General features: G+C 30.2%; 2 protein-coding genes across 20 annotated transcripts; both read right to left on the bottom strand.

The window, feature by feature from the left end:
- Positions 1-4,470: 4,470 nt before the first annotated feature.
- LOC108482109 (protein CNGC15b-like) lies at positions 4,471-8,394 on the bottom strand. 2 transcript variants are annotated; one of them, XM_053026288.1, is made up of 7 exons: positions 7,372-8,394; positions 6,687-7,248; positions 6,391-6,603; positions 5,988-6,280; positions 5,724-5,835; positions 5,409-5,645; positions 4,471-5,320 (listed from the first exon to the last, which is right to left on the bottom strand). In XM_053026288.1, the coding sequence occupies exons 2-7, from the start codon at positions 7,209-7,211 to the stop codon at positions 4,640-4,642; spliced, it is 2,061 nt and encodes a 686-aa protein (XP_052882248.1). In that variant the 5' UTR covers positions 7,212-7,248; positions 7,372-8,394; the 3' UTR covers positions 4,471-4,639. The 2 variants fall into 2 exon arrangements, with proteins under 2 accessions (XP_052882248.1, XP_017640705.1); XM_017785216.2 differs by having other exon boundaries at positions 7,367-8,393.
- Positions 8,395-14,705: 6,311 nt separating this feature from the next.
- Positions 14,706-20,208, bottom strand: LOC108483175 (receptor-like serine/threonine-protein kinase NCRK). Of its 18 annotated transcripts, XM_053026639.1 has the most exons (12): positions 19,315-19,888; positions 19,157-19,211; positions 18,674-18,730; positions 18,338-18,429; positions 17,938-18,057; positions 17,410-17,520; positions 16,961-17,236; positions 16,563-16,804; positions 16,142-16,438; positions 15,744-15,977; positions 15,415-15,642; positions 14,706-15,249 (listed from the first exon to the last, which is right to left on the bottom strand). In XM_053026639.1, exons 4-12 carry the CDS (start codon positions 18,405-18,407, stop codon positions 14,941-14,943), a joined length of 1,887 nt encoding a protein of 628 aa, XP_052882599.1. In that variant the 5' UTR covers positions 18,408-18,429; positions 18,674-18,730; positions 19,157-19,211; positions 19,315-19,888; the 3' UTR covers positions 14,706-14,940. The 18 variants fall into 18 exon arrangements, with proteins under 18 accessions (XP_052882599.1, XP_052882615.1, XP_052882605.1 ...); XM_053026655.1 differs by lacking the exons at positions 19,157-19,211; positions 19,315-19,888 and adding an exon at positions 19,958-20,208; XM_053026645.1 differs by lacking the exons at positions 19,157-19,211; positions 19,315-19,888 and adding an exon at positions 19,935-19,961.
- Positions 20,209-26,203: the final 5,995 nt, after the last annotated feature.

Here is a 26,203-nt window from a genome sequence, read left to right as displayed (position 1 = left end):
CTCTGACTATTCTACCAATTTTTTTGAGGATTTCCCAAGATTGATCTCTCGCAGTAGGATCTGTATGGCCATAAAAACCCCTGAACCGAATATTGATCATGTTATCCACCTTCACTAAGGAGTCAATATGATTGCTTAAATAGTTTTGGATGACCACCTCAACCTAGCAATCCCACCACTCTTCCTATTCGAGTCAACCGCCAAGCAATTCTGCATTTTGCAGACATTTTTAATCCGAGAGAAGCAATTAGAATTTATTTTATTTTCACATAAAAAGACTATATCCGGAACATTTGTAACCAGGAGTTACTTCAATTCACGAACTGTTGCAGGGTTTCCAACCCCACGACAGTTCTAGCATAAGACATTCATTGCTCTTGGCAAGGCTGATCGCCAAGGGTGAAGCCTTGTCCAGTAACTTTCTCCTCACTAATTTGGATGGACTCTCATCTAAATTATCTCTATTTGGACTCCTCCGTCTCTTTCTTCTGTTTTTGAATCGAACTAATCCATTCATTGTTGTTTTATGGCTTCTTTTTTCCAAAGGCAAGGTAGACATTGAATTCTCTTCACACTCTTTCTCTTTCACTTTTTGAACTAATTGTCCACTATCTTCCCTTGTATTTGTATTACTTTCCTCTCTATCCTCAGTCGATAAAGTCTTTGTCGTCACTATTTCTACTCCATTTCGCTATATTCCCCTTTCTTGGTTCGGGTTTACTATAGTTGCCCTCATTCAACTCCCATATTAGAGATTTAACGCACTCAACTCTGAACCTCCCACTTTGTTACGGCATCTTTTAGTAGTGTGTCTGGTCAAGCCACAAAAATAGTAGAAATCTGGTAGCCTTTCATACTTCAGCGCACATATAATTTCAGTCCCTTCTCTTCCCACAAGCTTCACAATTCTCCTTAAAGGTTTTGAGGTATTGATTTTAACTTTTATTCTTATGAATTTTGTCCATCCTCTATTTCTATCCCTCCAATTAATTGCCACCAGCTCACCTATGGCTTTTCCCACATCCAACGTAGTTTGACGATCCATATATTCTAGGGGTATGTTGTAAATCTTTAGCTAAAAAGGGGATATGTTGAAGTCATAGGAATCAATTTCTTTGTCCTTTATGAAAGGCATCATTGAAAATAAGCAGTTGTCGAACAACCAGGGCATAAGGTTGAGGATTCTACTTCTGTCTTCCAAGCATCCAAACTTAACGATTATTGCCTCATCCTTCAAAGCAACAAAATTTACCTCTTCTTTCGTGAACCATAGTGACCTAAAAACCCTATACATTGCCTCCTTATTGGGTTTTTCTTCCGCCATTATTCTGCCCACTGCCCATGACTCAAATCCTTAATAGTTATTTTCGAAGTTTGTGCTAATAATCAAGGGTAAAGTTAAAAAATTTTTTTAAGAGAACGGATGAAATTTTAATTTTTTATAATTTATATTTTTATTAATTTAAAATTTTTTATAAATTTCAAGAACTTAAAATAAAATTTTTTATTTTAGGGGCTGGGCTCATGCCAGCCCACCCTTGGCTACGCCCCTCCTAATAACCTGGATAGCCTCTTCTTCCGAGAATTTCAGCCTTTCCAACAAGCATTTATATCATCAGCCATTGTTTCCTTATTGCTAACAGTACTCTCCTCCATCGGCCAACGAAAACCAGACAAAGCTGACGTTAAACCCGATGAAAACAGCCTAACAGTAACACTTTTTCCAGCTAATGCCTTTGACAAAGACCTTCCACGTCAAATCACTTGCACCGTACGCCACCGATTAAAACACGATAGAGAAACATTCACTCTACACCAACACACACGAAAACCATTCTACTGCCGCAATATTCAAACGAATAAAGGCAAACCCACAAAACAAATCAAGAAAGAAAAGCACCAGAATCTTGGAGAAAACCTTTAGTTATGATTTCTTTAGATTCTGAGACTAACATATTCATTAACACAATATGAGGTAACAATTTCAATAGAAATTTATAACACAAAATTTTCGCAGAGGCTTAACACAATCCATACGCTGAAGAAAAGAAAAATGCACTCAACTGTGCACTTAAGTTGATTCTAGGTTCTAGACATCAAGCATAACTGAGGATGTCAACTTAGAATTAGAACTAAATTGATAAATTTTATAAATATTGAGAGTTTAATTTATTAAATCTTTAGAATTCGAACTAAATTGATAAATTTTATAAATATTGAGGGTTAAATTTATTAAATTTTTAGAATTGAACTAAAATGATCAATTTTATAAACATTGAGAATAATTTTTTTTGTTTTCTTTTAGATTTAGAATCAAAATAATAGAATGTGTAAAGATTGAAGTGCTAAATTTGTTATTAGACCAATAAAAAGGGACCACGTCAAATTTTCGACACTCATCTAATGACAACTAATGGGAGAATGACTAAAATATTTAATTTCAAAAAGTTGAGTCATTAAATCGAAAAAAATTAATTGTTGAGTGACCAAAATAAAACTAAAGGCATTGTTGGGCGACTATTTTTATAGTTTACTATGAAGAAGACTTAAATTGTATAATTAATTTATCATAAAATGTACAAATTTTTATTTAAAGAGATAATGGATCAGCTTGTAGAATTTTTGCTCCTGAACTTTCAGAGGAACTATGACAAATATTGATATTTTTTTATGTCCATTTTATTATCGATGTTTTAGTTTTGTGATTAGAGATGAAGTCAAAAAAATTTGATTATGGAGTCAAATTTTGCAAAACTAAAACATAATAAAATTCATATAAATCAATGCATAACCTTAACACTCAATAAACTAATGTATAATATGGTTAAATGTAAAATTAGAGTTTATTGCACTTGACATTCTCAAACTATGATTCATATTTTAAATTGGTCCTTAAATTTCAAAATATTTTAATTACATTTCTAAACTATTGATGTTATATCAATTATGTTCTTCTATTATTAATATAGTTAATGTAATCATTAAATGACATATCAAATTTTATATACCATAATTTAAAATTAAGATTTTAAAGAGAAGTAGAACATTACTACATAACTTTTAAAAGTTAAAACTAAAAATAAAGTAAAACAAAAAAAAAGAGTGAAGGATAAAACTTTTGAAACTTTTGTAAAAGTTTTGAAAACTTCAAAACAATATTTGTAAAACATTCATTTTTACAATATTCCTTTTTTATTTAAATTTTGCATTTTAAACTATACCATATAAGATATGATGTCTCATTTAACGATTAAATTAACGATTTTAGTAATGTAATGATCTTATTGATAAAACCTTGATAGTTTAAAAATATATTTAGAATATTTTAGAGTTTAGAAACTAATTTAAAGCACCACTTATATTAATTTTTTATAAAGTAATTTTTTGCATAAATTCTTTTTGTGGTCAATTGACTCTAAAATATTTCACATAATTCGGTTATTATTTATGATTATTTCATCAATAATGTTATCTTGATTCAATTTTTATTTTTCTTTGAAAATATAATATATCTTATGATGATCTATTCCTACATTTTTGCTTTGATATATTTGAGTTTTTGCTTTATTTTGATAAAATTATTTAGTAAAATTTTAAAATTTTTTATTTATAAATATTTTTGAAAGAATGTAACTTCTCTAAGTAAATAAAAATAAGCAATAACTCATATAAAGTTTTTTAAATAATAGTTTTAATATAGTATTTTAAATTTACTTTTCACTATTTTAAATATAAAATATTTATTTTAAATTATAAAAATTTATTATAAATTAAATAAAAATATAAACCAGTTCGGTTCATCACGATTTTTAATTCGTGTTTCAAAAGCTGTTCATAAACATGATTCATATCAATTCTTGATTTCTTGAAGTTTTGCTTAGTCTTACTTGACTCCATTGATTAAATGATTCAATTTTGATTTTAATTTCTCTTAAAATTAACAATTAAATCCTTAAAATATTAACAATTAAATTTAATCCTTTTTAGTTTTGATCAAATAATTTTTTTTTTTACATTTTTGACTTCTCTCAAAAAAATTGACTATTCAAAATAAACCATTTTAACACCAATCCCTCCATTTTTTTTTTTCCTTATAAATTTATGTCGGCCTCTCAACAGAAGATTCCTTATTCCAAACTAGTGGGATTAAGGAAATGATGAAAACATAGATTATGCAAAGCAAGCATGAAGACTATCCTAGCCTATGTGGCTCTCATACAGAATATAGCCTGTGTTCTTTGGAGCATCTAAATGCAGAAAAGCAGGACCCTTTTTTCCATAAAGTGATCGAATCCAATGCTGTTCCCAGCTGCCTTTGGTGCTATGACAAAATCCAACTTCATTTGGCTGCACCAACCTAATCTAAACTTCAATCACATCAAAGCTATGAACCTCCAAGTGGGACAACGAACCTTATGTTCTGATGATATTTGGACAAAGTTTCAGTGACGAAAGAGTCTCTGGAGTCCCTTTGGATAAAGGAGAAACTTATATATATGTAGATGAATATTGAAACAAATAATTTCAGTGTTCATCATTTTTTTTTTACATGCTAGCCAAGAAATAAACAAATTTACAAGCATTGTTCACTGATTAATAATACCTACACTCTAGTTCTTGATTTGCTAGTGTTACAATTTCATTCCTCATCTACAGAAAAATCTGGCTCAGCTGGTTTCTGCAAGGGGCTAACAACCCCAGTATCAGATTCAGAATGCATATTAATCCCCCTCCTAGTGCTTGCAGCAAGCTTGGCTGCATATATAGCCAAGCCTGAAACAGGTTTGGTTGGTTCGGGTTCAGGTTCAGCCACCATGAGGTCCTCCATGGCTCTAAGTTTGGCAGCTTCCTTTCGTTTCTTAAACCGACGCCATGCTGCTTGGACAAAACAGGCAGCCCAAGTTCTCCACTGGTGTGAGTAGAACCGGAACTTGTGTCTTAGTTGTTTGCTATGTAGTCTTCTAAATTGTGCTGCAACAAATTTGAGATCTTCTGCTCGAAGTGCAAAGGCTTCTACTTCAGATATTGCTTTGACTGTTCGAGTCGAAGATGGAAGAACAACGCTAGGACGAGGATCTAATGCCCATGTTAACAGTTCCTCACCGCAGAAGTCTCCAGGGCCAATCCGGCATGAGTTGAAGAATCCGGTTCGGCCACCGTTTGTAGTGTAGGAATCAAGGTGGCCTCTAATTATGAAGAGCATCTCATTGACGGGATCTCCTTCTCGGACTAGGTATGTGCCTTCGGTGCACAATGCCGGTTTGAGCCTCTCACAGATTGCATCTAGCATCCTTTCATCCATTTGATCAAACAGTGGTACCTGTAAAAAAAATAAAGTTGCATGTCAAGCTGGTCTATACATGGCATAGTCTAAATGTAATCTGAAATGCTGGTATACAATGACTTACTCGTCGAACAAGGTCAAGACAAAGGTGCCGTTTGATGTCTCGCCGGAGATCCAAAGGAAGGCCTTCTAGTAAGGCCTCTTCATCAACTCCCCTCGTGGCTAACCACTTATACTGATCATATTTTCTGATGGATTGCCTTAATTCTGGAGGAAGTTGCCTGTGACGCATCCATTGTTCCGTATCGGTTCTCTTGATTCTCCATTCTTCCAACCTGACCGTCGTTGATTGAAGGTACGTCTGCCAGGTAAAAGAACGATATCAGTATGATCGACAACATAAGAAGCCGAGTTGCAAAACAATTTGGTCCTAACTTACTTGCATATTCCCAATTAGCAGTGCAAAAAGAACCAGACCGAGAGTTGCAATAATGATGGCGAAAATTATTTCTCCAGCGTAAGTGCTTGTGCTAAGATTTTGTCCCAAAGAACTACACCATGGGAATGGGATATAGTATTAGAGTTTAAGTAATATCGTCTTTCTTATATGACCGAATTCTTGGGTCTTATTTGCAGAAATTTTACAGTGTATTCGAGATTATGGAATGAGCATAAAGATGCACATATGAAAGCAACAATGTACCTTAAGTTCCTTAAACCCCACCAAAGGCAATAAAAGTACTTGTTGAAGAATGGTGCTGTTGTAACATTAAATTCCAATGCATCACCATAGATACCAAATGGATAGGAGCTGGAACTTGGACTGCATAGGCTAGTAATATTGCTGGAGTTGAACCAGGTCAACCTGCCAGGGTCTTTAACCTTGTTGCAATCAAAATATTTATACTGACAATAAGGCTCCTCGAGATCACAGGCGGTCTTCCAGCACGCTTCTTGCCGCTCGATCGAAAGAAGATACCAACAAGCTCCTAAAACCTTTTCAAGAAACAAAGCACAATCCGATTCAGGAATATATGTATGTTTGTGCGTATGCACATACGTACTTAGGTTCAGAGTTAAACTTAAGAAGCATCATAATGACTTACATGGCTTGCCAGCATGTAGAGCATGAGGTTATAAGCGGCACCAGCCCATGCTGTTTCGGTCACAACACCAGTGGCGTTAACAATTTGTGATGACAAAGGAAAAATAAGAAAAAGTCTTGGAAGGTACTGAAAAATGATTATGAACCGGAGCATGTTTTTGGTGTTCATCATTGTTGAACCGTTAAGGTTCGGAATGATGATCCAAATCAAAACCTGGAAACAAAACTGAAACATATGAAAAATGAAACATTCCATGAAAACGACCCGAGTGTTCATCAGTTTCATCATGTGTATACCTGAGGAAGGGGGAGTGCAGCAAGTAAATCAATCCAGAAACTCTTCTTGAGGTACCTGGAAGCAATCTTCCCGGAATCTATAACGAGCTCGCCTCTCCCAAATACACGAGAAGGCGGTGCAACATAAGCGGTTCGAAACCGAATGAATATTTGAACTATGTAGAAGGCATCAGCTAATGATCTAACCATAGTAAGGATAACTTCAAGGGGTATTCCAATATCAATGCAGACATCCTTCTTAACTATTGGCAAATAAAAGAACAGAGGATCCACAAACAAAGAAACCAAGCATGCTACTAGGAAAATCTTGTTCCATCGACGAATAACCGGTCCTCGAGGATCCAAAATCTTCTTCTTCACTCTCTCAAAATCCTCAGAGAAAACTCTGGACAGTACTTTAGCTTTCAACAATTTACCTCTCCTAGTAGTAGCAGGCAACTTGCTCTCGACCCTCTCAGTGCCAGGCTCCGATATTTTCGTTCCGTTGATATTGTATTTCAGCTTTACCATACCATCTCCATTCATTGGGGGGAGCTTTGTTAATTCAAGGTCATCTTCAAATCTGGAAAAACACATATGCAACCACAAATAAATGATTGTTCCATCGCTAATGAGAGTGCATACACACATACATACATACCTACATACATAAGACATTAAGGAACAAAAATGGAACAAACCTTACAGATCTTGAATTAATAAACCCCATGGATTTTCTTCAATTAGATTTGATCTACCAGAGGATAAGAGAGAAAAAGACAAAAGAGTTCTACAAAGGGATGGCCAAGAACAAAGTGTTTATAGGCATAAGGTCATTAATCAATTGAAATTGACTAGGCAAAGTCTCAAGAGCTCAAAGCCACAAGAGCTGGAAAAAGGCCCTTCAAATGGCTTTTTGAACCAGGAATCATGTGACCAATAGCATAAAAAGATTAACTCAACTTGACATGAAGCAGTTTTTAAGCTAAAAAAAAGCTGGTCAAAACATGTGAACAATTTCCTTTTCAGACAACCTTAGATGCCAGGTATGAGTTGAAACAGGAAATTCATCAAACAAGTGATGAACCATAAGCTATCTGTATTTTATTGTATATATATGAAGTCAAAAGCAAACACCCAAAGTTTAAAAATTTGATACCCTTTCATTAGAAGACAATAAATGGCTTAGAAAGTCAGTATGGAAGATGAAGCATTGACCATGAAAGAAAAAAACAAAAGCTATAACTATTTTTATTTCCCCTTATTTTACTGATTTTTAAAATCTTTAGCCACTTGGAAGGGAATAAGTCAATAAAAGAAACCCTAAATGGGAATATGATTCTAAACAAAAAAAGAAGAATATATCATTAGATCTTTTTTATACTGATTCCAACATACATGGAATTAAAACATTACAACAATTTCCATAGTAAGAACAATGAAGAGAAACCCTTTTTCTCTTTCATGGTTCCTTAAATGTCACTCGGTTTTCGATTTTCCATGGACTTTTCTCACCACTATGGGTTTTAGTTGGCTGAATCTTTTAAATGATTAAATTATTGATGAGAAGAGAAATACAGAGAGACAAAGTCATATGAAAATGTCCAAAGAGAAAGGACATGAGGGTTGTATTCATGCACTATGATTATTTATGATCCTCATTTTGTCTTTTATATTTATTTACAAAATTTGTAAGATCCGAGGCATGCTTTTCATGGAATGTTGACATATATTTTGTCCTGTAAGTTTACAACTGCAAGCTGCTGGTAATACTAATTCTTCAAGTAGTTTTTCTTTTCTTCCTAATAACAAATTTAGTATCTAGCATTTACTTATTTTCTCTCTTTAGTCCTAATTTTTTTTCTTTATCACTTTGACATTCCGCTTTTAAAACTTAGTCTATTCGTTTTGTTTGAGGGTAAAAATTTAATAAACGATTAAAATTTTAACGACACTAACATGATAGCCTATGTGATATGTTTCATTCCTTAATATGTCAACAGAAAAGTTCGTCTAGCTGGACGCACTTTTATATTACTATGAAGAAAATATATCCTCTTGAACACGTTTTCATATACTTTCTCCAAAAACGATTTATTTTCCTAAATTTAAAAAAAAAACTTATTTTATTAATTAATTTCTTTTTCGAAATATTAAATCAATTTAGCTCATTTCATGTGAATTTCTCAAGGGGATTGAAAGATACGGGTTTTTTACCCCAATATTATAAAAAAAAATTTTATACACCAAAATAGGTTGTCAGTCAGATTAATTACGAAAATGGTATACTTTTTGGGGTTGTGCCTACCTGACAGGCACAACCTATTATTTTATTATTATTATTTTTTGTTTTAAAAATTATTATTATATTATTTTTAATATTTATATTAATATATAGATAAAATACGGGTTTTACGGATAAAAATACCGAAGCAGGTCGAGAGTTTCGTCGGTAGGCACGACTAGTCGTGCTCTACATGACAGGCACAACACCTTGCACATTTCCTTTTCTTTCTTTGCATTTTACAAAAATTGGTCTTATATCACTTTTGGTCCTCTACTAGGCCTAAAATTAAAATTCAATCTTTATACTTGAATTTCTACAATAATATTTGGTTCTATTTTTATAATTTTTTCCAAATAATTAATATTGTTAATTACTCGATAAAATTTGTGACGTGTTTTTTAAAAAAATTAGTTTAACAAAATAATGATATGTTAAGTTAGAATAAGTTTTAAATAATAAAATTTCTAACAAACTTGTATTAAAATTTTTGTTAATTACTCTATAAAATTTTTGATTAGTTTAACAAAACAATGATATGTTAAGTTGGAATAAGTTTTAAATAATAAAATTTCTAACAAAATTGTATTAAAATTTTTGTTAATTACTCTATAAAATTTTTGATTAGTTTAACAAAACAATGATATGTTAAGTTGGAATAAGTTTTAAATAATAAAATTTCTAACAAAATTGTATTAAAATTTTTGTTAATTACTCGATAAAATTTTTGGCGTGTTTTTTAAACAAAATATTAGTTTAACAAAACAATGATATGTTAAGTTGGAATACATTTTTGTTAGAAATTTTATTATTTAAAACTTATTCTAACTTAACATATCATTATTTTGTTAAACTAATTTTTGTTTAAAAAACACGTCACAAATTTTATCGAGTAATTAACAATATTAATTATTTGAAAAAATTATAAAAATAGAACCAAATATTATTGTAGAAATTCAAGTATAAAGATTGAATTTTAATTTTAGGCCTAGTAGAGGACCAAAATGATATAAGACCAATTTTTGTAAAATACAAAGAAAGAAAAGGAAATGTGCAAGGTGTTGTTTATTGTCAGCACGACTAAAAACTCGAAGCTCAACCTGCTTTGGTATTTTTATCCGCAGAAACCCAGATTTTATCTATATATTAATATAAATATTAAAATAATATAATAATAATTTTAAAACAAAAAAATAAAATAATAATAGGTTGTGTGCTGTAGGCACAACCCCAAAAATATACCATTTTCATAATTAATCTGATCGATAACCTATTTTGATGTATAAATTTTTTTTTTATAATATTGGAGTAAAAAACCCGAAAGATACTAATTTCATCAAAGAAAAAAAAATGAATCTTAGAAGTGAAGGGAAAAAAAAAGTTTCGAAGACTAATAACTTAATTGACTTTTGCCTACTTTCTTGGCAGCCTTTTTTGGATTTGAGTTTCTTTTACTTCAAACTAAAATATTTTTTTTTATTCCAATCTTTACGTTTTGGATTATTTTAGATTTAAATTATTATTTTTGATTAATTTTAATTTAGTTGAATTCAAATTTTAGAGGTGCTCTGGTGAGTCAGTCGGATTTAAACATGATATTCAACATATTTTATACTTGTTCAAGGCTAGTCTGTTCAAGGCTAGCCCGACCCAAAATCTAAGCCTAAAACTTTACTTAAATTTGTCCATATTTGCAAAAAACTAATCCAAACTCATTTTAGGCGTGTTTATATTATTTTTTTATTTTTTTAAAAATTATATTATATTATTTTAATATTTAATATTTTTATATATTTTTATTTATTAAATTTTTTATATAATCATCTTAATATTATTTTAATGTTTACATTAAAATATTATTATATATTTAGTATAGATTTATTTTTTTAATGTATTCTAAATTATATAATATAAAGTATTTATAAACTTAAAACAGGTCGGGCCAGGCTCGAGTTCGAAGCTTGAACCCAACTCATATTTTAAATAGGTCTAATTTTTTGTCTAAATTTTTAAATTCAATACAAACCTTGAGCCTAGACTATACTCCTGACCATCTATAGATTTAATTCAAAATTAAAATTAAAATCAATTGATATTTTATGTGGAAGTAAAAAATGGAATGATTTAGTAATATCACACCACAATTTCATTATTAGTATTATTTAATTTTGTCACCTGAATTATTTATTCATTCTTTATTTTGGTTTATTGAATATTTGTTTGGATAAAGCTTACCCCACATCACATTGAGTGAAGGTGAAGAAGCTACAGGTCAGCTTTGTAAGTCGCAGGTTGAACAGTTTTGGTAAAGTGTTTGACCATGTCTTCTTTTTCCTGATAGCAGATCCAATATTTATATATTTTTAATTAATTTTTTAAAATTAGAATTATTTTTAAAAAATTTTAAGAATATTAAAATAATATTTTAATTATAAATCAAAAATTCATTATTAACTCTTTTAAATTAATATGTCGTATCATCCTCTTAACGCAAGTTAAAATATCCACCAATAATTATTACATAACTTTTAAAAATAAATATCTGAAACATAATTTTAAACAAAATTTAAAAATTATTAATTTAATTTACTCTAATTAAAATTGAACCTTAAATTCGTTTATTGTTAACATTAAATTTAAGTATTATCATTTGAATTTAAATTAATTAAATTATCTTGAATATCTTAACAAATTAAATATTTAAATTTAAAAGTTAGAAAAATATCTTAAAATAAAAAATTTAAAAATAAAGCCGACAATAAATTTAGATAACCGACGAATTCATTATCGACAAAATGGTAAAGTGAATTTGAATTTTAATTATAATCTCTATTTGCAAAATAAAAATGGAATTTAGATAATGAATTTTAATAATTAATATCTAAATTTGTTGCAAATAGTAATTAAAATTTAATTTTTAAATCTGAATAGGCAAAAACAAATAAAAATATTTATTAAAATTTTAATAAAAATAAATATCTAAAATTTAATTTGACACAATTATACATATTTAAAAAATAAATACATTAATTAATTTTAATTGAATAAATATAAGTATTTATATATAATATATAAAAATAAAAATAAAATAATATCAATAATTACATGAGAATCATCCCATTTTAATAATCACCATTGATCCTCTATGTGTAATTGTTACAACTGTTATTTTCTTCTACTTTATCTGTTATTGTATGTCAAATTTCCAAGCATTCACATTCACCAAAATCACACCCACATGTAATATACATAATTATTAGTGGTCAATGTTAACTTTATTAAATAAAATCCGACAAAGCCAGCCAGATCTCCCCCCTACCTGCAGCATTTTTCATTTCACATGTAGATTTGTTCGATAAGTTGGATTATTTGTTTAGGTTTAAGAATTTGTTCGAAATTTAAAAAGATTTAAATAAAAATATTAAATTTAAAAAATGTGTTTAAAAAAAAATAATAGGCTTGTTTAAAATATTAGTCGAGCTTAAGTTTGAATATTTAAAGTTGAGTCCAACTCAATTCGACCTATTTTTAAGTTTATAATATTTTATATTATATAATTTAAAATACATTAAAAATAAGTCTATACTAAATATATAATACTATTTTAATGTAAACATTAAAATAATGTTAAGATGATTATATAAAATATATAAAATTATTATATATTAAAATAATATAATATAAATATTTAAAATAATAAAATAATACAGATGGGCCTAAAATAGATTTGGATTAATCTTTTGTAAATATGAATGAGTTTGGACAAAATTTTAAACCCATGTTTTGAGTAGGATTGGGCTTGGACAAGTATAAAATATATTAATATAATACTTAAACTCGACTTGAACCCATCCCGACTTGACCTATAAGCACCTCTAATGATATCCTATTTTAGTGATGAATATCTTAATTAAATTTATTGACAAAATTTAAATTCAAAATATTAAAAAATTATCAAACTTCTTATAATTGAATCTAATATTACTTTCATTAACATTATTCTCAACACCATATTATATATTGTTTTTATATAGAGTTCTAAATTTTAATAAATTGGAATAAAGGCTCCAATTATATTAACATCATTCATTAAGGGTTGTCTCCTACCAACACTATTAAGATAGAAGATAAAACTCATATGGATAATACCAAATTTGTTAAAAAGTCCCTCAACTTTAAATAAATAATATTTCACAAATTTCTCTCAAAAGTTTAGGAAATTTATCGAGAAAATATTACTGAAAAATATAAATAAATAACCACACCACACGTGGCCATACAAGGCTTGAAAGGCGGTGACAGTGATTTAATTATAACATGCCACATTATGGGAGCCACAAAATTCTTAAAATGCATGACCCATACTTCCTTTTAGTTGGCATAATGAATTTTTTACCCAGAAAGAAAAAGAATAGTCCTTTATTTAATTTTTTATTATTTTTAGCTTTTAAATTTGTATTTTTATTAAGTCACCCCAAATAAATGGAAAAAGTTAATGATGATTTTTAAATTAGTTTTTAAATTTTAATGATTTTAATTTTTAAAAATAGTTGTTGTTATAAATATTTTATTATTAAGTGCATATCCATTAATATCAAGATAATTTTAACGTGCATTAGGACTCTAATGTTCATTAAAAGTAAAGTTTTATAGTATTTATACTTTTTATATCTATAAATATAGACTTTAGTGAAGCATTATAAAATCCCTATTGATTAATAAAAACACTTTATCTTTTGCTATCCTATTTTTCGTTCGTTTATTTTTATTTCATAATCATTTTTATAATTTTTAAAATTTTTAAATTTTAAATTTTTAAAAATAATAAAATGTTGATATGTCATTCATGTATATGCAACATCAACAAAGTTAAAAAACGTTAATTTTTCATTCATTTTAGGGTGATTTGACAAAAAATTAAAAAAAAATTAAATGAAGAACTAAAACGATCTTTTTAAACTAAGAGAGCAAAATAAAACATTATGCCAAAATAATTCTATTATTATTACGTCCATCTATTAATCCTAATACAATTTAGCCAAAATATTATATTTAAAAAATAAATTTACGTGAAATAAATTAAACTCATTTAAATATTGGGTCGGGTTGGAGCTCTAATAATGTTTAGAGCTCAAACTCAGCCCAATCTAGTTCAATTTGATCATAAAACTTGACTTATTAATTTTAACGGGAACTTGATCATAAAAACTCAAGCCTATTAACTTTACTGAAATTTTGATCTGATTAATTTAAACTCAAACACAACACAACCAACTTTCATTATAAAAAATCAAAATATAAACTCAAAATTAACTTAAACATGTAATTTATCCAAACTTAAAATGGTTCAAACCCCACCTAGACTTACAAAACCCACTTTAAACACCCTGAAAAGGCCCATCAGAAAACTTGACTAGTCAAAGATCGCTGCAGAGCACATCGCATAACCTATTAACTTATTATCAAAGTATGTTAGCCTTTATTTAATATTTAATAAATTCATAGATTTTTCTTTTATTAAATTTGTAAATATAAGCACCATATATATTTTTATATTTATATTATAACAATATATATTTATTTTTCAATTAATATAAGTAACATATTATGAAATTAAAAAATAAGTCCGACTTAAGCTAGCGCTATTAATATTGAAGATCAAGCCCAACCTAATGCTAAACAATTTTTTTTCTTTTAGTCTACATTTTTCGAATTTAATATTTTTATTTGGATAGAGTAGAGGGTGGATCCATTGGTTGCTCTACAAACTTTGTTGATTTGAAATTTTCAATTTTGTATAGCTGTTCTGTACAAAAAAGGCATGAAATGCAATCAATGTAAAACTATATCCACCTCATTCTATCACAATCTTCATTTGGCCTATTTTTCAAATGGATCATTTCCTCTACAAATGTACCACACCATGAAGAAACCAAAAATGCAAACTTGGGTGTAAAATATATTAACCTTTGTCAGCTTGGATTGTTCTTTTCATTGGGACTTAAGGTTTGCCATACGGAACGATTCAAACCACGGCTCTATTAAGTCTACCACTTCATCATCGTGGACATGCGAACTCCTAGTACTGGAACTCAAAGAAACCAGCCTCTCCATGCACTCGGCAGGCAGGGTAACTATTTGTTTGCCGGCGATTCTAATATCATTCATGCTTGATGGCCGCGAGCTCTCTGCTGACTTTGATGTACTTGGCATGTGTTCCTCTGCGTCATATAAATCCTCGATTACGGTTTGATGTCTTTCGAGAAAAGCTTCATTATTCGTTTTGTAGGCGGATGGCATCTACACAGTTAAAACAGTCAAAATTCTGGGTTCATTTATACAATCAGCAGACAAGGCAACCCACAGAGAAAAAGAAACTTGACTATTTCAGTCTTGAGATTGTTATGCGATAATCAAGAGCAAAAGTGAAGAATTCTTAAGCATCAATGGGTTTAAGAATATTACCGGGTAAAAGTTTACAGGAATACTTCTTCGTTTCGATTTATCTGGAGCAATAGTTGAGAGGATTTGCACAACCTCGCTCATTGTTGGTCGAGCATCGGGGTCCAACAGCAAGCACTCTTTTGCTAGGTAAGCCATTATCTGCATCTCTTCTTCCGGAAAATTCCCTTTCAAACGTGTGTCAGGTAACTCCGAGGTCACTCGCTTACTATCCTGTAAACGAGGGGTAGCCTGAATGGGACAAAGTATAGACAGATGTTTTAAGCATCAAACTGACCAACATCAAGACACTTCAGTTGCATAAAAATAGTAACATGAAACGGCTTCATTACCCAAATGACAAGACTTTCTTCTTTATTGTTTGATTTGTGGATGGGTTGCCGACCAGTGATCAGTTCCAGAAGAACTACACCAAAACTAAAAACATCAGACATAGGTGAGGCTTTTCCAACAATTGCATATTCTGGGGCAAAATAGCCAAAGGTTCCCTGCATTCTCGCTGGAGAACTCGAACAGCTGGGAAGTCCATCAGCTCTTAAACGTTTGGCCATACCAAGATCAGTAATCTGAACATATTCGGCATTTTGGTTAGAAATCAACATGTGCACCAATATGTGAGAAATTAATATATGTTAGCATCACATTCTCAAGTATATTCATGTGTTTATTTGTTCAGTAATTTTCTCCAGAAATTGTATAGAAACAGATTCAAAGAGCAAATCATCCTTACTTTTGCTCTACAGTTCTTATCAAGAAGAATATTCGTCGATTTTACATCTCTATGCAAAATTCTAGGAGCAGCAGCTTCGTGGAGATATTCCAAGCCCCTTGCAGCACCAATAGCGATCGCAATACGAGTTTCCCAGGACATGGTCTCCTCTGAAATTCCATCCAAACAGTCCCTCAGATTACCATTAGGCATGTATTCGAATACCAGCAGTCTCTCGGCATGTTTCCCACTGAATTCTGAACAGTAACCAAGCAAGGGCACGACATGACAATGATGCAGCCTTGACAACAGCTCAACCTACGCAAAAGAACACCATAAAATACCTTATTGTGTTTTGAGAACATCTGTTAAAAAGATAGGGAAAAATGAGAGCTTTCATTAACTGAAAACTTTTGACAAAAATGAAAAGTTGAGATTGTACCTCGGTTGAAAAGATGGAATCTGCATCGGGGCCTCCTTGAATTTTAAGTCGCTTGACTGCAACAATTCTTCCATCCTTGAGCTGGCCCCGATACACATAGCTACTTCCTCCAAGTCCTATTAGATTGGAATTTGAGAACTTATTGGTTGCAATTTCCAGTTCAGAGTAGGCAAACTGGCAAATTGTTCCAAGTATGTTCCCCGTTTTGCTCCAACAAAGGATTGAAGCCTTTTGGAAGCATCCTGAAGATAGACAAATCCAGAATGAAGAATTCTGAATGCAAGGTTCAAAACCAAAATAAATCCAGAGCGCTAATGGCACAAAACATGGTCAAGAGTTTGAAAGCAAATCAAGTTCATCATATAAAAACCAAGTTTAACATGTTACAGCTTACATACCTGCAATGGGTTTAGTAGCGAAACTGATGTTAGCCTTAGTTTCTGCGGATGAAGTATTGTTACTTATTAAGTTGGTAGCACTGTTGCAACTAGTTTCTTTATCTGACGAGAATGTTGACGGTTGGATGGGGCACTTTGGGCACTTGTCCTTTTGGTAGAAATAGCATGTTAACGAAGCAAGAAATGCCAACGTTGTGAGAATTACGCAGAGTAATAGAACAATCACAACAACTCTGTTAGCATAGTTCTTTCTCACTGGCGCCTCAGAAAAGGATCCTGTCAAAACATACAATTAGGTGCCACTAAATAAGCTCCTAATACTTTATCCAAACACTGTCTGATTTTGATTAATAAGCCATTGTACTACAGATCTGGATAGTTCATGCTACATGCAGCAGTTGAACTATTGAGTTCTTTATAAATTAACATGTAGAGTTGGAAGACAATACCGGCAGTGCAGTTGCAGGCAGTAAAACAGGTAGTATCACGATTGTCGACTGCTACTTTGGGGAATCCATCACTATCACATAAGCATTTCCATCTATCTCCATTTGGTTGAACTGCCACATGGGATGCCACAGAATTCGATGTTTTAGATGCAAAAAGATAGTAATGACTCAGCAAAAACAATGACATCATGTAAGCACAAAGCATGCTCAACACTATACTCCAAATGTTATGCAATAATTCGAGTAAAATTGGCACAAAAGGAGGAAACAGGGGTAAAGGGTTGCACATTATACTCAACAAAGTCATTTTTTTCTAGCCAAATTGTGGTTACTTGGGAATTTTCACGAGATTGTCACTTCAACAAAGCAAATATATCGAAGTATATGCACACCAGTGAAATTTGAGGCTTCATAGTGATTAAATAGACTAGAAATAGTAGCATCTTTTATCTATTCCTAGCAGCACCAAAGTTATATAAAAGTTGTTTGAAGATTCCAAAATATTCTACAAAAATAATATCGGCATACCTGGACTGCAATTGCAGGATCTAGAACAGTTAGATTTAAGAACGTCGCTTTGTTTTCCAGGATACAAGGAAGAGCATGTGCATGTCCATTTGTTTGTGCCAGATGACTTAGAAAACTCATCTGTTATAAATAATCACAATAAAATTCAGCTAAGTAGCAGTTACGCAAATAGCAAACAACTTGGGGATGCCAAAGGTAAACTTTATTGCGAACAAATCTCCAAGCAAAAACAACAAAGTTACAGTAGCCTTCCATTGAAATTTTGTAAGCCACAGCGAAAGATATATCAGACTATGGTGCATCAAGCACTCAGGATTCTGATGGTAATATGATATTGATACTAAAATTTAACTGAAAAAAAAAAGAGAGAGAGAGTAAGATTCGAAAAGAGAAGACTCACCACAAAGAACTTGCTGAATCAAAATCAAAGTAACGAAACAAGCAAGGACAACTTCCACTTCAAACTTCATTTATTCCAATCCGAACACTAAGCTGGAGAAATAATATCTAGTTATCTCTATGTTATAATACCAGAACAGGCACTGCTTAAACAAAATAGAAATCAACCCTTTTTTCCTCGGAACTGATAGCCTAAGTATCAAATCGGATTCGCCAGAGTTATCTCAGCAGTGTAAGTAACATGAAATAATGAACTCCGCAATTTAGATAAAAAAATGAAAAAAAAAAAAAAACAACAACTCCAAAATCATATGCATAATGCATTATATGTATAAACCTTCATTTGGAGCCAGAGGGCGACTGCTCATTCAAACTTCCCTTGTCTTAAAAGCCTCTAATGTGCAAAAAGATAAAAACAAATGAGAACTGAATGGTGGTTCATTGATGCGACAAAGAAGAAGGGCAATAATTTATACAAACCAAACCGATATTAAGATGTTGGAACTTTGCATATAAACCAAACCGATACTATAGCTTTGCATATGACAAGATTGGCTGGATGTTGAAACCAAGATATAAGATGGTTCAGAGATTTGAAGATGGCATACGATATAGCACTGGAATCTCGAACTAAGTAAAACAAATGCCCTTACATTCATGCTTAAACTCTAGATATGATGGCAAGTATATCAGAAAAGCAGAAAATAAATATATCACGTTAGGTAGTGTCAAATTCATGGTTTGGCCAACAAATCAAAGGCTGTTAATTCTAATTCTTTAACCCTCCCCCAAGGCAAATCAAGCAAATCAAGCAAGGTACCAGGTAATAGTATGTTCAAAATACACTCAGTACCAGCACTCTTGTACATAAAAACCTATATGACAAAGTTCAAAGAATTCATTAGTATCTATCTACAGTCCAAAGGAGAGCAAAACTGAAGAAAAGTAATTCAAAGGGCAAAACACAATAAGGTTTACCTAATTACCAGCTGTTATTAAAGTATAGTTACTTCAAATATTAAATACACATGGTCTACAATTGACACCAATTGATTTTTTTCAAAATTATGGCATCAAAAGACCTTTACTCCCCCTCCCCACTCCACAAACAACTCATTAATGGGGGTAGCAGGGGACACTTACTGATTATAATTTTCTTCCCAAATCTCGGGTTTATCACTCGAAAACCCTTATCCCATACCCTTCATAAAAAAAGAAACTGAATCCAACAGGCTATTTGACTCCACATTGTTTTTAAACAACACAAGAAGTTCAAATTAAACCTAGAAAAAGCACCCAAAAAATTAGAAAAAAATTGGTGGGTGTTTAAGTTCAAACCCGGGTATTAAACTAGAGAAGCCAGCAAGGATAAACACCAGAGAGAAGCTATAAGAAGAATGGATAATAATTCATTATTCTTAAATGTTATCATAACCAATCAAAGATAGTAGCAATTGAATTGAAAAGGGAAAAAGAGTTGCAATTTTCAATGAAAGAAGAGATATATAACAGCACCGTTTTAAGAAAATGGACAAAGACTAGCGATGTTTTGAATATATATATAAAAAAGCATTGAAAGAATAGATTAGAATGAATACAGAAAACAAAACCCATCAACCACCTCACTGAAAGCTACCTGTTTGCAAACAGGAAAATGACTTGCCAACCATTTATGGATTAATGGGTTCTTTGTAAAAATTCAAATGAAACTAATAAAGTTTAGAACTTTGCCAATTTGGCAACAGCTAAAACTAAAGGGAAAAAAAAGGAAAAAAAAAATCGAAACTTGGCTTAGCTTCAAAGGTTACTGCTACTGCATACGTTGGGGAGTGTTAAAGCGACGTTTTGTAAAAATGTAAAAGTTGAAATTTCAACGTTGTTTGTCTATTGTAAGGTCCTATTTTCTTGTCCAGTGTTGTTGTTGTTAAATTGTTCTTTTTGTCCCTCTACTCTTTAGAATTCTAAAGTTTTGTCCCTATATTTTTTTTAATTTCAAGAATTTAGCTTATTTGCTCTAGTTTAAAAAGTAAGCTCTAATTAATAACATTATTAATCAATAATTTTCGAAGTTATTTGAACTGGATGGACCAATTGAATCAGGAATCAGAGGGTATACTAGTATGGACATAAGGATTGAATCGATCTTTGAACTATTGAATCAATTTTATAATTTTTTAAAAATATTTTTAAAATATTAAATTTTTTGAATTAATTATTTAATCATTGTTGGACTAGTAATCGGTGGTTTGACTAGTTCGACCACCAGCCCGATTGTTGATAATTTTAATGGTCGAGTACCTTTAAAATGGTCAAATTATGATGTAGTCCATTTAAAACTGTTATAAACTAATATAATAATAAAATTGTATTATGAATCCTCTTAAAATTAATAAGATTTCTAGAAAAAATTTAGTTTCATCCTTAATGGACTTTCAAGAATTTTGAATATGCAAGATTCTAATATTTAATGCTCGGTTTGAAATTTAAAACCCAATTGACAAGGTATAAATATTTAAATATAACATAACTCAATTAACAATATTGTCAATTGTATTTCAATTTTTAAATCAAACAAGTAAAGAAATTAAATTCTAGAAATGAAAATTAAAAGGATTAAATTTAAAAGTTTAAAAGCATAAGGATTGACGGTAAAATTAGACCAAAGTTAGATTGGGTCCGTCTTTATTGAGTGTCGTTGTCCGGATGGGGGCCCTAAGTTGATATAGACCGTTGGATCAAAGAATGCCAATCATTATGATCCTTTCTAAGAAGATTGGAGAGATATCATTTATATACGTAATCTAAAGTCTAAAACGTCATTAAATTAATAAATAACCATCAAAGTATGTAATTAATAAAAAGAAGCAAAAGCTAAAAAGTCACAACAAATCACCAGAATTTGGCGCACCTAAAGCAATCTGCTTTCACAAAACTATGGCTTTTACAAAAAAAAAACAATGGTAATAAAATTTAATTTTTAAATAAAGATTTGAGATTTAATTCGAAAATAAAATTGATAAATTTTGTCTTTTTTAAACATCTAATTTAACTCGATTTCAAATTAAAACTAATTTTAATGTGATAATTAAACATCGAAAGTCTTAAAATGTAGGTTTTATGGATTTTAAGAAGAAGAAAATTTTCTCGATTCATAATTTAAGCTCGTTGATTAAAAATATATGAAATTAATTTTAATAAATTATTTTTTTAATGTTTTACTTAACTAGGAGATAAAATAGAGTAGAGGTGAGCGTTTGATCAAATTGAATGAAATTTTTTGAGTTAATCGAGTTGATAAATTTTATTTTATCATTTTAACTCGATTTGAAATTTTTCAAATTGAATATATTTGTTTGAGTTAATTTTTTTAAAAATGACTTTAAGTTTTATAACCATTGTCACTCACCATAATCAAATTTATCCACCGTAATCAAATTTGTTATTAACTTTCATCTACTCTTAATTTATTTGTTAATATTTTATATATGGGTTGGCTTCTTTGCTTGCTTAGTTGTTTCAAATTTTGTCACTATATATTTTGAAATTAAAAATATATTAAATATAAAAATGTGATTTTAATAAAATTATATTAAAAATAAAATATGAAATTGATACCAATATAAAATTTTAACACAAATATTTTATAACATCATCAATAATTCAATTTTAACATAAATTTATGAAGATTTAATATGAATAAATAATTCAATAAATTAAATAGTACAAAATGTGAAATTTAATTTAATAATATAAATAGTAGATATAAATAAAATTATTACTATTTAGGTTTAGGAATTTTTTTGGATGATTTTTTATTTGGGGGAAAGGGTGAAAAGTAAAAGTTTAGGGGGAAAATAAAAAGTTTTTGAGGGGAAAGTAAATGGGAGGAAAATATTCAAAAAAAAAAAAATTTTTTTAGGGGGGGAGGGAACTAGGTTTGAAATAGATGTGGGGTGAGATGAGAGGGGAGTAAAAGTTTTGGGGGGAAAAGTGGGAAGGAATAAAGTATTGGGGGAAAGTAAAAAAGTTTGGGGGTTTAGGGTAAAAATGTAAAATATTATAGTTTGGTATTCAGTTTATTTGAGTTATTCAAATTCAAAAATTAAACTCAATTCGAACTTGATTCATTTAACTCGAAATTCAATTTTTTTGAATTTTTTTGAGTTGAATCGAGTTTTGCTGGAGGGAACTAGGTTTGAAGTAGATGTGGGGTGAGATGATAGGGGAGTAAAAGTTTTGGGGGAAAAAGTGGGAAGGAATAAAGTATTGGGGGAAATTAAAAAAGTTTGGGGGTTTCGGGTAAAAATGTAAAATATTATAATTTGGTATTCAGTTTATTTGAGTTATTCAAATTCAAAAATTAAACTCAATTCAAACTTGATTCATTTAACTCGAAATTCAATTTTTTTGAATTTTTTTGAGTTGAATAGAGTTTTGCTCACCTTTATTAATAAAAACCAATATTGTATTTGATCACATAGAAATTACATGCAAATAGAAGTTTTAATAATTCAAGTCATATAAGGCCTATGAATGATAGTAGTAATTATTAGTATTTCATCAAGATTTAATCTCATCGGCATGACCTCATTGTGCAACTATCTTAACCTCATCAAAGCTCAAATATCAAGAAGTATTCGCACAAGCTATTTGGACCTTCGTAAACTATCTAGTAAAGGACAGATGTCAAGACTCCTTTTACATGGCTTACACATGGATCTCGTTTGAGTTATTTCCATCTCATTATTGCTTACCTAAGTTCTATCTTGTCTCCCTAGTGGTCAACCATGATAGGACATGTGTTACACGTGTGGTAGCATTTCCATAACTAAGAGTAGGTCACCCACATTTATGAATACCTCATTCTGACTCGAGAAAATAGTTTTTCTTCCTTTGAAATCTTTGAAAAATCTCTTGATCCTACAACTCTTTGCGCACCACCGTGTAAACCATCATCTTAGCGTCGTGTAGCACATTTCATTTTAGCCATCGAAAAATAATTTAAAATAGTTTAGCAAAACATTTTTATTCAAACTCATTTAAATATGGCTTGATTGGATAACTTCTAACTTTATACATTTGACTAGGGGCATAGCCAAGGGAGGTTGGCAGTGGCCCCGGTCTCCTTAAAATTGAAATTTTTTTATTTAAGCCCTTTAAATATTTTAAAATTTTAAATTAGTAAAAGTAAAATTATACTTTGACCCTCTTAAAAATGATAAAAATTTAATTTGATCCTTTAAAATTATAAAATATAGAGTATTCAAATAATAAAATTATATTTTTATTATTATAAAATTAAAATTTAATTTCCACCCTAAAATATTTTTTTTTTGTCTTCGCCCTACACTTGACCTTAGGATGTAAATTAGAGGAGTTTTATATGATCGGGTCAACTAGGTAAAGGGCTAGAATTAGATTCTGGATTAAAGGTGATGGTGATTTGTCTTCACTTTTTTTTTTAAAATAAAAAATAAAAAGTAGGGTTCAAATACTGCGGAAAGAGGATTATTTAATTATTCTTTTAAGTTTTTTATTTAATTCAAAAATATTAATTATATCTGCCTTTAAATACCATTGGTTTATTATCACTAAACCCAAAATGAAATGATGAAAGGAAAAAAAGAAAAATTGAAGCTAAAATCGATGGAAGGACAAAATTAGACAGAGCAATCCATATGATTCTCATGATATGGGCAAATATTTATGTTTACCATTTTTAGATTTTTTTATTTCAATATTACCGATTTCTAATACATTTGTTAAGGTAAAAAACCCCTTATTTTAGTCGCCAATTGAGGTTTTTTTGGGTAAATTGCACTGATGGTCACCCAATTATGGGCAAAATGTTTTTTGTCACTCAACTATAAAAAAATTTAAATTAGCTACCCAACTTATGGACCTTGTTCTTTTTGGTCCTTTTCCATTATGTGTTGTTAAGTTTTTGATAGATTAATTACGTTAGATTTAAAATTGGTAACATATTTAGCCCTCAATAATTACACAATTTATTAATTTGGCCATGATTATAAAGAAATTGATCTTCAACATTTATAAATTATCTCATTTTGGTCAACATTTTCTTCTTTTTCTTCTTTCCTTTGGCTGTTCCTTAGAGCTATTTTCAACCTTTAGGTAGAAGGGGATGGGAATTGGGAATTTGAAATTTAAGCTCTTTTGTCATTATTGTAAAAAAAAATATTAATTTGTAGGTACTCGCATTTTGTTATTAATTCTTCTGTCAATAGTAGTATCAAGAAATATTATCCCTTACAGAACCACTCCATATTGAGAAGGTTGTGGATCTAAGCTTAAAAAGGTTGGTAGGATTCTTAGGTTTGCTCCACTATTGAAATGTCTTAGAAAGCACGACTTTGAGGCTTAGATACAAATCTTATTAAGAGCATAAGTGTAATACCCCGAAAATTTTTATAGTAAAATATTATCCGTGATATAGTAAAATAAGGAAATAAAGTGACAAAAAGGGAAATTTTGAGTTATGTCAATATTGGAAGTATATTATGACATATTGATTCAAGAAAGGATTAAATTGTAAAAGTGAGAAAAGTTTTGTGGCCCAAGAGTAAATACTCAAAATTTGAAGGATTAAAGTGTAAATATGAAAAATTGAAGGACTAATAGTGTAAATATTTTAAGGGTGGAATGATCTAGAAACCAAGGAAAATTGATGAATTAGGACCAAATTGAATAGGTGAAGAATTATGAGAGACTAAATTACAATTTTACCAAATTAAGTGATGACTCAAGATTGGAATTTTAAAAGATCACAAAGGGCAAAATGGTCAATTGGAAGAGAGAGAAATCTAGAGACAATGATGATGTTGGAGATATTTTAGATAAATTAAATAAATAAATATTAGTTTATTAATACTTTAAATTGATTTTTAAATGATATTTTATTATTTTATTATTTTTTATTTAATATATATATGTAAGGAAAGAAAGGGGAGGATGATCACCATTCTCATGCAACTAAAGTGAGAAGAAGAAGAAGAAATAAAGTTTTCCTTTTCTTACAATTTAGTCCTTCCTCCAAAAATTCATTATTTTCACCTAAAAATTGAAAGAATTTTCATAGCCATCAGAGAGAAAGATAGCAAGGAGATGATGGGGAGCAAGAATATCAAGTTGGATTCAAGAAATAGAAGCTGGAGGAGAGAGAAAAATCAAGTTAAAGATTGAAGTCAATAAGAAAAGGTAAGTACATCAAGATTTCAATATGTTTTTAAGTTTGTTATTATTAACAAAGCATGGAAATAATGTTATAGTAGAGTTTTCTTATATAAGGTCCTATGTTCTTGATATGTTAGTGAAGAGAAAATAAGAGAAAGTGATGAGAAATGGTGTAGAAAAAGAAAATAAGGGTGTTATAACATGGTAATTAATATCTTGCACTAAAACAGTTATGGACAGCAGCAGTAGTCTAATTTTGAAAAATCACCAAAAATTATAGAAATCTAATTATAGGATGAATAAAGTATGAGATTAAATCTTATTGAGTCTAGTTTCTTATAGAAGAAACAGTGCAAGTAATGGATTTTTAAATCATGAAATATAATGAATTTTGTGAGACAAGGTCAGAATGAATTCGGGTTCCCCTATTCTGACTTTAGAAAATCATCAAAAATTGGATAGAAATAATTAGGGCTTAAATTTATATGTTTAGAATCTTGAATGAGTCTATTTTCAATGTAAATAAACGTGAATACCATTCAAATTATGTACGAGGAGATAATTAATTTTTAGTAAAGAAGGGTCAGAACTGTCACACAACAGAACATGGGTAACTTTAAAGAATAAACTGTACTTATTGGCTAAACCAAAAATTCTGAAAATTTTATGGAAA

Source organism: Gossypium arboreum, chromosome 1, assembly GCF_025698485.1.
Source record: "Gossypium arboreum isolate Shixiya-1 chromosome 1, ASM2569848v2, whole genome shotgun sequence".
Classification (NCBI taxonomy): Eukaryota; Viridiplantae; Streptophyta; class Magnoliopsida; order Malvales; family Malvaceae; genus Gossypium; species Gossypium arboreum.
Note: the sequence above shows the minus strand (reverse complement) of the source record. Positions and strands in the feature narration are given on the sequence as shown.